Source organism: Plectropomus leopardus, chromosome 12 (assembly GCF_026936395.1).
Source record: "Plectropomus leopardus strain MGB_pleo_1.0 chromosome 12, ASM2693639v1, whole genome shotgun sequence".
Lineage (NCBI taxonomy): Eukaryota > Metazoa > Chordata > Actinopteri > Perciformes > Serranidae > Plectropomus > Plectropomus leopardus.
The window spans coordinates 22509777-22522375 of NC_142187.1; the positions used below are offsets into that span (position 1 = coordinate 22509777).

Below are 12599 nucleotides of genomic sequence, written 5' to 3' on the forward strand. Positions count from 1 at the left end.
TTAACCGCAATTAATCCCATTTGTTTATCCCATATTTTCAGTTCCATTATTTTGCATTAAAAACAGTTATGAAGTACATATTAAGAAAGTAAAGTGATTCTTACCAAATAGTCTTGATTAGGAATCTAATGACACCAAAAAACTGCATGGCACTGGCATAAAGTGGGCTTGTTTGTAAAGGGGAGACTCATGGGTACCCAAAGCACCCATTTTCTAATTGATTTCTTGAAGTCAGAGGTTAAGGGGCCCCTGTGAATGACCGTGCCATTTTTCCATCAATGAGCCTTCATTTCTATTGTAAATCCCAATAACAAGTCATATATTTGTTTTTGTTTTTTTAAAAACCAAGCTTTTCTTAATGTATCTATAATTTTTATTTACATTATGGAAACAAAAAAATGAATTTTTCGCATGGGTGAGCTCTTTGCAAAGAAAAGGCTCAAGAGTTGGATATATGTATAGACATGTACAGCAAAATAATAGTTGTTCCCCAATCAAACTCAAAAGACAGCAAAAGAGCACAGCTGTATACAATGTCTAAATGAGTTTACATGACGTGAAAATATTATACATTTCTTAGTTGTTGTGAAAAAGCACTGGATATATAAGTAGTTTGACCAATTTAGAAATAAACAAAAAAGAAGCTTGCAGCTCTTCTAGAAGGCACGTGGTGCACACACTGCTCCTCATGGCTACATATAGTTCATGCTTGGAGATGCATTCCTATATTGTTAAGTATACAAGAAGATGATCTCTCCACCTGAGCCATCAGTGTCTAAATTAGTCTTGTTTTATCAAAATTCATTGTGATTTTGTCTTAACAATAAGGCATGTTTTTTGCAGTTTATATTAAGGATAACCAGCAATGCCTGTGGCTAGTATTAAAAAATATGTACAGTGGGTTCTGAAAAAAATCCATGAGCGGAGTGACAAAGCAATTCAAAGTCCTTGAAAATTGGTAAAGTAATGCTGGTCTGGCACCATTGGTGATCCACCCTTACAGCTGTGTTTAATTCAAAAAACAAATGAGTGAACAAATACAACTGTCCTTTGTATGGAAACTAGATAAACAATCAGAAATTTCCACAGGGCCTAATGCAGCTCTCATACTATCTCTGTCTCAAAACTCCTTACTGTCCGCCACCTTGAAATTAACATATTTCACTGCAACAAATCCTGTGAACTCATGCCTTCACTTCACTCCCCCAGCCCAAGATTTATACATTCCACAAAGTACATTTTGCAATATAGAATGCTTGTTTTTTCTTAATATAAAACAGAGAATACACATGGTTTTTATTACTCTACTAAGATGTGTTCTGGCTGGAAAATAAGGACACCAGTGTGTCCCAATTCAAAAGAAGTTATCTTGATTTCAATAGCCTTACTTGCATTAATTGCTGTGCATGTCTGCCATTGATTTCCCTAAGTTGTATGGGCATTCTGATCATCAATACCTTTAGTGCACAAGTCCAAAAAACTCTCAATTCCCTATGCTGTATTGATTCTTGTTTCAGGTCAGCTGCAGACTTTAAATCTTTAATCTTCTTTGGACAACCGTTAATATCAGATAAAAGTAGGCCCTCGACCCTTTGTGTGGTTATCACATTGGCAAACCAGAGCAATCTTGTCCACTTGTGAAAACCACAAAGCCTGGTGAATGGTTATGATGAGACAGAGACAGAAAAAGGACAAGGACAGGACAGAGAGACAATCACAATTCCTTTGCTTTGGTTTGGCTTGGCTTGGCTCAATCATCCCACCTAGCCTTCTTGTCCAAAGTCCTCTGTGAATTTTTTCAGCTTCTCCAGATCTTGCTCATTTACTGTTGGTTTTGTGTTGGACAGAGACCTCATCATGTCAGACTGAAAAAAAAGGGAAAAAAATTTAAGCAAGGGCTTGAATCTGCATTTCATTACCGTCTAGTATTTTTATATCCTCACCATGCATACTACAGGTTCCATTAGCTTCTCCCCAGGGACCTCCATCCATGTCATTTCCATTGCGTTGGGGTCACCAGGTGAGCAAGGAGTCAAGAGGTCATCTACAAGCATGTTGGGGTCGGTTCTCGAAGGGCCACGTACCTTATTTAAATCACAATATAATAAAAGAAACAAACATGACAATTAGTGAACTATAAAGTGTTACACTGCGGCATAAAACTGAGACAGATATTTTAAAAGATGTACCCGTTTGAAGTGGGTCGCTGACTGGACCTTCCGAACAGGCTGCATTAGTGCGTCTCTGACAACGATGCTGATATCGGCTCCTGAGTATCCGTCTGTCATCTTACCCAGAGTCACAAAGTCACTTTCGGTGATACTGTTGGGGGTTGAGCCCAGGTGGAGCTTGAACATAAAGGAGCGGGCGTGTGCTTCAGGCAGTGGGATATAGATCCTTTTCTCAAATCTGGGGGCGTATTATTGGTGCACAGTGAGCAAAGGTGATTGAAAACATGGTTATTAATCACTTTCACCAAGTAATAACACTTACCTTCTTCTGATGGCTGAGTCTAGGGTCCATGGGATGTTTGTTGCCCCAAGTACCAGCACTCCTGCATTGTCGTTCCCCACACCTGCAAAACAAAAGAAATCAGGGTAAGTACACTACCACCTCTACTTTTAAGAACAACAATTCACAGAAAAAGTAGGGCATTTGGGTGCAAGTTACAAAACTAAAATTACCACTTTGCAGTTGTATGCCTCCGTGCACCAGTGAAGTTGCACTAACAGTTTACTTCTATGTCTGTGAAAACATGGATGCTTCATACATATCGTCCCATGGCAACACAGAACATCTAAACAATCAGCACCATTTCAAGCTGGACACCCAAGATTGGTGTCACCAGTTTGACCAAATGTCTTCTCTTCTGTTCCTGACTTATGATGTTGAGTAATGACCTGAACAGTTCTTGCAAAACATTGTGATGCCACAGTGAATTTGACTTTTTGGATATAAAATGTCATTACTTCATCAATTTAGATATTTATTACATATGATGTCTTGAGTTATGGTGAAAACCATGTTGTGTGAGGTCACAGTCATGCTTGAGTCCAAGTGGACGTTTGTGCCAAATTGAGGAATCTCCCTCAATGCCATCTAGAGATATTGCGTTCACAAGGATGAAACGAACGCAAGGTCACAGTGACCTTTGACCACCAAAATCTAATCAGTTCATCCTTGGGTTCAAGTAAATGTTTGCGCCAAATTTGGAAAAATTCAGGGCACCCAGTTGCTCCCCTGGTAGAGTGGGCGCCCCATGTAACGAAGGCTATGTCCTCGGTGCAGCTGCAGCTTTGATTTCAACGTCAGCCCTCTGCTGCATGTCATCCCCTCTCTCTCCCCCTTTCACGGTAAAACTATCATATCAAATAAAGATGAAAAAGCCAAAAAATAATCTTTAAAAACTTTTTTGGGAAACAATTCCCTAAAGCCTTTCTTGAGATATTGTGGTCACTAAAATGAGAAAGACGAGGTAACAGTGACCTTCACCTTTGACCACCAAAATCCAATCAGTTTATTGTTGAGTTGATGTTTGCATTAAATTTGAAGAAATTCCATGAAGGCATTCTTCGGGTAAAAACATAAATTATATATTGGAAAGAAAACTTAATAAAAATAAATACACTTAATGAGTGTGGTATAATTTAGGCTGTGTCGTCTGCTCACTTAACTGATTGAGAGATGAGATGTGTCAGCATATGAGTGGCTTGCCACCTCTGTTCAACATGTTCCTGTTATTGTAAACTGAGTATGCAAATACAAGAAGCAAATCTATAAAAAGTTGCCAAAGAGGAAACATACAACAGTTACCAAAAGCATCAATACCGATCACGGATAAGCAACCTTCTCCAGCCTCTGTCCACCCCCTTGATTTGCAAAATGCGACTCTAATTATGGATGGACAACATTTGACTGCAGCTTTTCATCTTAACATTTCCAGCCACACCTCAATCAGTGATGTCACAGCAGGTGTTTTCTATTCACCTGTCAAAGAGCAAATCTGCTCTGACATTTGTTAGGGCTGTGTCCAGAATCAGCATGCTGTAAAGTTTGATTGTGTTTACAGCTCTGCAGCTGCAATTTTTTGCCCTACTTGACTCAGTAATCATTTAACAGTTAGATTTTTCACCCTTAAATAAAAAAAATTAAAAAGTGAACAGGGAGAAGTAGTGAGTGTTTGCTCACTTCCCTACTCTGGGACAAATTGTATGTGCAAAAAAACATTAAAATGAAAGTTCTGACAGCCAATGGGACTTGTTGACGCAACAACCCAAAAATTTTTAAAGTTGCCCAAAAGTACTTTCTTGTCACCCATCCACTGCAGCAATAATTTTCTCATGTGCACAGCTTCAGTTTTTAAGGTGATACATTTGTATTGGCTATGCTAGGTTACTTCAGTGATTCCAGTGCAAATGTAGGATGCAGAGGGAAATGGAAAGAACTGCTCCACTTATTGTGTAAACATCCATTTTTTATTTGAACTGCCGAATTAAATCCCAGAGGCCATTTACACATTCTACATTGCCAAGAAAGGGGTCACTTGTAACTTAAGCGTTAAGTGAAACTATTTAACAATAAGAGACATTTAATATTAATTGCAGCAATCAATGAATAAAAACAACAGTTTTAGTTCATCAGACTTACCCTGCATCTGAACCAGGAACTCTGTCTTAATTCGGCGAGCAGCCTCACTCTCGTTCTCGCTTCTTGAGCCACACAGGGAGTCGATCTCATCAATGAAGATAATTGAAGGCTTGTGTTCCCTTGCAAGGCTGAAAAGGTTCTTAACCAACCTGTGAAGCAAAAAGGATGCTTGAAAAAAAACCCCAAAAAACATGCTACTATTTATACTATACATGCTACTATATATACTATTTCATGCTCAACTCAAAATTTTGTGGATTACTGTAAATATGACTTACTTTTCACTCTCTCCCAGCCATTTGGAGACAAGATCAGATGAGGAGATGGAGAAGAAGGTTGAGTTGTCTGCCTCTGTGGCAACAGCTTTAGCCAGATAGGACTTTCCTGTACCTGGAGGTCCAAAGAGCAAGATCCCTCTCCATGGAGTTCTCTTTCCTGTCAATCAAGCAAAAAGGTAATTTAGGATACATTAATGTCATCAAAGAAATACCAAAAGCACTCTGACTGATTTATGAAAGAGAGATGTTTGCCTCTGTCATTACAGAAGCCTCTCTTAATTAAGATTCAATACCTGTGAAAAGGTGGGGGAATTTGATTGGAAGAATAACAGCTTCTTTCAGTGCCTCCTTGGCTCCCTCTAAACCAGCGACATCATTCCACTTGATGTTTGGTTTCTCCATAACAATTGCACCTGGAGAAAATTACACACGACATCAATGAGGAATCTAAATAATGCCTGAATTATGAAAGACTGACAAGAAATCACAGATACTTCTATAACTCAGTTCAGATTAAACCTAAGGCCTCACACTGCTTAACAGTCTTCAAAAGTAATATTACAAACCTGAGAGTTGATTTTGGAACTTCTTTTTCTCTGGATCCTCACCATCATCGCTTTCATTCCTGGAAACACAATCATATGATATTAGAAATATATATAACTTTGTGTATATGTTAAGTATAAAATAATTTATTGCATCTTCAAATATAACAAAGGTCCACTGGAAAAATTTCCACCCAGGTCTGAATGGCATCACATCTGCCCCATCCATAAACACACCCTTTGTCATCAGACCCAGACTCTTTGACGGGCTTGGAGGGAGGAGCGCTGTCTTTCTTTTTTAGATACTCTTTCAGCTTCTCAGCTCTGTCCAGGTATTCACAACATTTTGCCCGGATGCTCACTTTGGCTTTTTCACCCTGGGCTTCATCTGTCAGGGATAACAACAAAAAAAGTTTTTTTCAGGCCTGTGTAATTGTTCCTCTTAACATTTCAGTGTTAGTGTATCCAGAAGTGACTAGTATAAAAACAATAAAAATGTAATCTTATTATAAAAGACTATTATCATTAGTTTTGCTATCACCTCTGCTATGACAGTCTGCGGAACAGCTTGCATGTCTTTTTGAGAAATATAAAGCCCCTCTTACGCCATGTCAAAAAAATGAGTATTATTGGACTGTCATTCGTGTTGTAGCAAAAAGTTGTAATTATCAGACTGTGGACTGTGGACTTAATGCCAATGTGCTGTTTTATGCCTTACATTTTACCACATGGAGGAAGTACTGAACAGCAGCCTGGTAAAGATGCAGAGCCTCCTCGTAATTTTTAGCTTTATCCTCCTGAGCTGCCTTGCCGGCAAGATCGATGGCTTTCTAAAACAAGAAAAAACACATAACAATATCAGTTATGGGGTACTAGAATTAATGAAGAAAACAGACAGCTGTGTGAGTTTAAGGGACAGTTAGGATTTTTTAAGTGGGGTTGTAGGGTGTACTTATCCATAGACAGTGTATTACATACAGTAGATCTAGTAGGTCCCAGTTTGGAGAAGCAGGCTGTAATATGACATGGAAACTAAGCAGTTTGTGTTATTGTGTAACTATGGCATTTAAAAGGGTTTGTTCAGAATCACCAAAGTCACACAATAACACAAACTTAAAAACTGATCGAAGCAACAGTACACCAGCAGCTCCCATGTTCAGTGAGCTAAAATAAACATTTTTTTTCAAAGGAGTCTGGTGACTTTAACATAGCATGGACGGAGGAATTGAAGCCATTAACAGCTTCCCCATTGGATCGTGCTGTCTGATGGAAAGGTAAAACATTGAAAATACTCTAAACATAGCATACACTTAACAGATTTTTTTTTTTAGGCGGCTAAAATACGTTGTGTTGTGGAACTCCATCCACAGCAGTACAGACAGGCGTCCATGCATGCCAACTGACATCTACTGTATGTGATACATTGGCTATGGATTAGAGCCTTATATAACTAAAAATACGAACCACCCCTTTAATAAAAACGCATTTTTCTTTATCATAAGTGGGACCGTTTTGAAATCTACGCAGTAAGTGACAAATACGCAAGTGAATATGTCAGTTACATGCAAACTTTCTATTTATACTTAACGTTATTTTCGAGCTATATGGGAATATCAGATTTAATGCGACACCTGTCCTGTGTGGTGGCACTCCGCACGCCGGTGTAGGGGTGCCCAGGACTGACTTTAAATGCACTCTCTTTCACTTCCTTTTTGTTTACCGTTGTTATATTATGTTACTAAAAGACAATTCCTACATGTAGCTCAACTTGTACAGAACATAACGCTGACAGGTTTACTTTTCATTTGAAGTGGATGTCTCATTATAGAGGCGAAATAAAACCAGTTAGCTTGCTAGCAACGATAATCCCATTAGCTGAGAATCTTGTCCGTCACGTTTATGTTATACGTAAGTGTCACAGCTGCTTACAACGTCGCTGTAACAGCGGAAAACACTAGCATTTATCGCACACTTGAAACAAAAATGTCACGTTATGGTAGTTTTTTGTTGTTCACAAGTTAGACTTCACTACCGAATTCATGCATATGTTAGCTAACCATGCTAATTAGCAGCTAATACTCCAAACGTTACGCTATTTTACACAGTCGGAAGCATTTATACCGAACACCACCCCGAAAAACAAGGTCAGACATTTCGGTTGTCAACAGCTAGATTACTTTTTCAGTTTGGTTCAAGGTATTAACAACTTTTTTCCCCGTCTTATTTAAGCGCTCTAGTTAGCCTTTGGGTTGGTTCTCAACTTACCTGTAAATTATTGTTAGTAGCCATTATGGCCGGTCACTTGTCCAGTAATCGAATCGAATGTAACGCAGCCGTAAGTAAACAACCTTTAAACACCCTGCTTTATAATTTGACCATATAGGTGAGTTGTTAACTCGACAATCGATGTTTTTATGAAGCTTGTTTTCGTTTCTTCAATCGCTCCCGAGTCAGATCGAGGAGGGAACTTCCGCATTGAAAAGTCGATACCACTCGCATGCACGGAATGCGATGACGTCAAGACGCAGCCTTCGTACAGTTCAGAGTGTCCAGAGTACACACCTACTACATTAGGGAAATCTGACTGCTTTAACAACTATAGGGTGAAGATAGGGGATCAAATGTGACGAAATGAGTTTACTGTCTGTGTAATTGTTGTTACCTTAGTCTTATCATGTGGCTTGTTCTGTGGTGCCTTTGGTTAGTGGTTAGTCCACATACCTCTTACCTTTATGAAGGCCTACCCCTCATAGGTTAACCAAAATGAAACACTGCAAAACTATGAATGAACTATCAACCCTGTAAACATGAATCATCTGACATCTATCAGGCACTTGAACTTAGTCTTGAATTAAGTTTAAACTTTTTAAAGTCCACTCTGCATTCACAATGTGAACTGTACTGTGAACTTGATACATTGCTTTGAATTCATCATCATGAAAAATAACATCTATAAAGAGTGTCCCAGGGATAACATTTTTCTGTAGGCCAACCTGGAAGCTAATGTCGACCTAGTTAACTCATCAAAAAGCCTTTGGGATTTTTCAATTGGATTTTGAATGATAAAATGCATAAAATAAGCTCTGTGGTGAATGAAAGTTCATGATACTTACACGCTTTGGTAAACAAGATAATATTAACAAATTAACACGTTTGGGGAAGCCTAAATGTAATTGCCAGAGGTAAAAAGCTATAGACTATAAATGAACTACACTATGACTGTGTCACCACTGCTACAGTGCTATAAAGCCATGTTCGGTGCAACTCGGCGTGATAATGTTCTCTAGTCTCATTTAGCCACTTGTCAACTTGGCAACTGTCTTTAATAAGACACATAAAAGCTACAGAGTTCACTAGTGGGACATTTACTGGTGTATTTTATGTTGTAGAACAAAACATGAAAGTCTTTTAAGCTGTTGTTTACCACAGAGCTTATTTAAGGCTTATAACCAAGAACTCAGCCAAGAAACCTGTTGACTTTGAGATGAGGGAACCAGTGGTGCTGAAATGCTAATTCATTTCAGTGTTTTAGGACTCATTACTGGATGTTTCTGTTGTAAAACAAAAATTCATTTAATTTCTATAGTAACCTGTTTATTATCTAGGTAGTCCCGTAGTTCTTCCACTCTGTCCAGGTACTGTTTACATCTATCTCTGATCTTCTGGTTGCCGTCTTTACCCTGAGGCTCACCTGATTGGGAAGGAGAACATTAATTTATTACCATTTTGTAATGTCATTGATTTATTTATTTTTTTTACAGACATTGGTTAAACTGTGTATTGCAAAAAGTTGAAGGTTGACACGACTTAAAATTGGCACTTATACAAACAAAAAACATTAGTAGTTGGGGACTGTACTTTATTTATCAGAGTAGGGGGGTGGCTGTGGCGTGAGGTTTTTGTTTTATATATCATGACCCTCCCTACAATTACTTTTCCTTGAGCCTCCCAGAGTGACTGGGGCAAAATGCATGACCCTCCGTTCACCATAAATAACCATATTTCACAGGTTCTGGCTATGAGAAATGGTGTGATTTTGAAAGAAAACATGCCTTTTAATCCACTTTTAGTCTTCGAGGTTCTTAGGGTATTTAAAATAAATACAAAATACAACCTTTTAAAGTTGAATGTCCTTCCCCTAAGCCAAATAAAAAAACACAACTCCCTCCCCAGTGCTTAAAAAATTAGTTATAGTGCCTCCCCTGTTTTGCACCACCCCCTCCCCTCTCATAAATTATGAACAGACCATTGAGTAATTTTACTTGTAGATGCTAATTGGTCCATCAGGCAATGACAATGATGCACATTTTTTTTACAGACCGTTAGAATGATCTCAAATGTTTCATTATGTGACATTAGATGTTTCCAGCCATAGTGACGCACGTTTTAAAATGTGTAGAAAGTACTTGACTGCATGTTGGTAGGAGCGGATGGCCTCCTCATAGTTCCCAGCCTGGTCTTCCTCTGAGGCCTTCTGCGCTACAGCAATAGCTTTCTGAAAGAGCAGGAAATCATTTAATAATTTTGATACTGTCATATATTAAATATCTATTGAAATACCTACAGACTCTACATTGGAACCTCAAATTCAGGGAGTTCACATAATCTCAGTGTTATATAAACTGCTTAAATCTACTTAAGCCAAAACGAAATATACTACCGTAACATTGTTACACCAATGACAGTTTGTACCATTTTATAAACTAAATCTTAATTTCTAAAAATGCTCTGGAGCTAGTGCTGACATGACTCATTTAGTAGCTGATCAACAGAAAATTGATTAATTTCATGTTTGGTACCCCAGTTATTTTATGAATTTATTATGTAATAACAGACCTTCATGGCAGGTGTTCTGACTTGTCATTGCAGGGTTAGCCTAAGTGTAATTAAAAACATCAATCAAGTGTATTGTTAAGTCATGCCACAGTACCAAGATCCTGGAACTTGTTTACCTAAAATAAATGAATTATCCATAGTGGTATTACTTACACCTGTCAAAATGTCTACTGTGGAAAAGGTCTGTCCCAAACATTTGCTTATGGACATTATCAGTGTTCACTTTTTAAAAAGTTAAATGTTAGTAAATTAAGTAATAAGTGATTATTGTATAGTCAGTTCAAATCTGCCAATTAATATCACTGATGTGACCAAATAAGTTTATGTCTAAATTGCCTCTAACTTTCATATAATGTTATTCAGTTATATGGTGACATTGTGTAACAAAGTAAAGTAAACTGTCTTTGTAGCAGCTGTCTTACAACACTGTTCCTTATAACTGAGTGGGAAATGAATTATTGATATTAGTCGGGGGTCTATGTAAATTCCACCCACCTATTACTGTACATTTATGGCACCTGCTATTCACCTGTTAAAGAGAATTTGACTACATATTGGTATCTAACCATTCATATCACAAATACAACCTTGTATTTGGTGACATTCCCTAAGTAAAACAGTTAATAAACTGTGGATGAATCATTTCACAGACTGCCCTTGAATCTGTGGGGTTGATGTGAATCACTATTTTTGTCTCTTGCACAGTGGTGCCCCCCAGGATTTCTTTTATAGAGGTAGCTAGTTTAGGCCACTTAAAATCTTGGGGTAGCACACCAAAACTAAAAGTCATAACTGAATTCTGGGGACTTGCTTCTGCTGTTGAGGTAAAGTTGGAAATTATGTCAGTATGAGAGTTAAGGAATCATGTAATTATATACTTTGGATTTATTTTACAGGTAATATTACTTATTATCTGATGTGCATAGACTAAAACAGGTACAGTTAAGGTTTTAAATGTGCTATGAACCTGTAAATATATGTGCTTGGCAATTTATTGCTCCTCAATGATGCTGTTTGTCCTTTTTCTTAAGAAGACATATGTACAGCTTTAATATAAAAGAGTACCTTGATTGTAAACGCAATATTTACTAGAAACAAACCTTCTTAGGTTTAGGGGAGACTCCTGGGTACCAATTTAAGTAATTTTAATTCAAATATCTCGAGGTGATAGGTCAAGGAATCCCTTTGAAAATGGTCTCACCAGTTGGTCCCTTGCTAAAATTTAGCTTAACATTGGAGGATCATTTAACCCATTTCCCAACAAGCTATGCAAACATGGTTGGTGACTGTAGTGCAGCCTCATAAAGACGCTATCTACCTCCAATCATATTCACCAGCAATTGTATCTGGAAGGGCCAAGCACCCCCTCGCCCCCCCCTTGGGAGCATCACTGCTTATGCAAAACACAAATATTGACACAAAAACCTCCCTGCATTCAAACAAACAACCGCAAATTACGTAAGAATTTTATAAAACCACTTCAATGCAACATTTAATACTTTTAGAAATACATAGACTGGATTACAATAAAACATTCAACAAAATGAAACCAGCCAGACTGCATACAGATAATGGGATACACTCGCTGTATTCGTCCCAGTTTGAGTCACTTGTTAAACTTCGTCGACAAATGGAAAGCGTCCAGTCTTAAAAAAAGTTCTTCGTCCTACCTGTAGATTTGTTGGCTCCATGCGGAGTCCTGTGGGTAATAAAAACACAACAGTCCCAAGCCGTGATCCCCGCACGTCTTGTTTCGTTTACCCAGCCGTATGTCACCGCACAACAAGTTCCTGTTTGCTTATCACGCCCTCAGCAGTGACACGCGCATTCAAGAAAAGCAGCCTGCCCAGTTAAAGGAATGGCAGCGATGCTGCAAACCTCCTGCCCGTGACTCACGATGCTTAATTGTTGCCGTGCAAGTTACAAAGACAATACAAGTTGCTGAGTCATTGTATTAATGCCCTAAATAGAAACAACTATGTTAGAGTTGTGTTATTACTTGCTTTCATCGAGACTCCTTTTGGGAGAGTGGAAATAATAAACAAGATACAGACAGAAAAGAGATGTTTTAGTTGTAACACAATATTGTAGCTCGTATATCAGAAGGTCGAGTGACACGTAGAACCGGAGACCTCGATACTGTGCGTGATACTTCAGTCCACTTCAGTGATCATTTGTTACTAACCCTCGTGTGATGTCTGTTTTTTCCACCAGAGGTCGCTCCAAGATCACTGTAGAAGGACCAACAATGTGAAGAATCTGCAAACCCAGTGATGGGGTACTTTACAGGTCT

At 38.4% G+C, this 12599-nt stretch overlaps 1 protein-coding gene across 2 annotated transcripts; it reads right to left on the bottom strand.

Moving 5' to 3' along the window:
• Positions 1-350: 350 nt before the first annotated feature.
• Positions 351-12131, bottom strand: vps4b (vacuolar protein sorting 4 homolog B). Of its 2 annotated transcripts, XM_042497873.2 has the most exons (13): positions 11977-12131; positions 9854-9965; positions 9061-9161; positions 6189-6300; positions 5708-5858; positions 5492-5550; positions 5219-5338; positions 4926-5082; positions 4648-4796; positions 2494-2575; positions 2190-2409; positions 1944-2084; positions 351-1865 (listed from the first exon to the last, which is right to left on the bottom strand). In XM_042497873.2, the coding sequence occupies exons 1-13, from the start codon at positions 11995-11997 to the stop codon at positions 1764-1766; spliced, it is 1527 nt and encodes a 508-aa protein (XP_042353807.1). In that variant the 5' UTR covers positions 11998-12131; the 3' UTR covers positions 351-1763. The 2 variants fall into 2 exon arrangements, with proteins under 2 accessions (XP_042353807.1, XP_042353808.1); XM_042497874.2 differs by lacking the exons at positions 9061-9161; positions 9854-9965; positions 11977-12131 and adding an exon at positions 7736-7968.
• Between the last annotated feature and the right edge of the window lie 468 nt (positions 12132-12599).

Bases quoted from the DNA above. Each gene is read 5' to 3' on its own strand.
- vps4b (XM_042497873.2), bottom strand. From the start codon at position 11,997: ATGGAGCCAACAAATCTACAG. The intron at 9,162-9,853 runs GTGCGTCACTAT...CTTCCCAATCAG, and splicing joins CTTTCTACACATTTTAAAAC to GTGAGCCTCAGGGTAAAGAC. The intron at 5,083-5,218 runs GTATTGAATCTT...CTTGATTGACAG, and splicing joins ATTCCCCCACCTTTTCACAG to GAAAGAGAACTCCATGGAGA.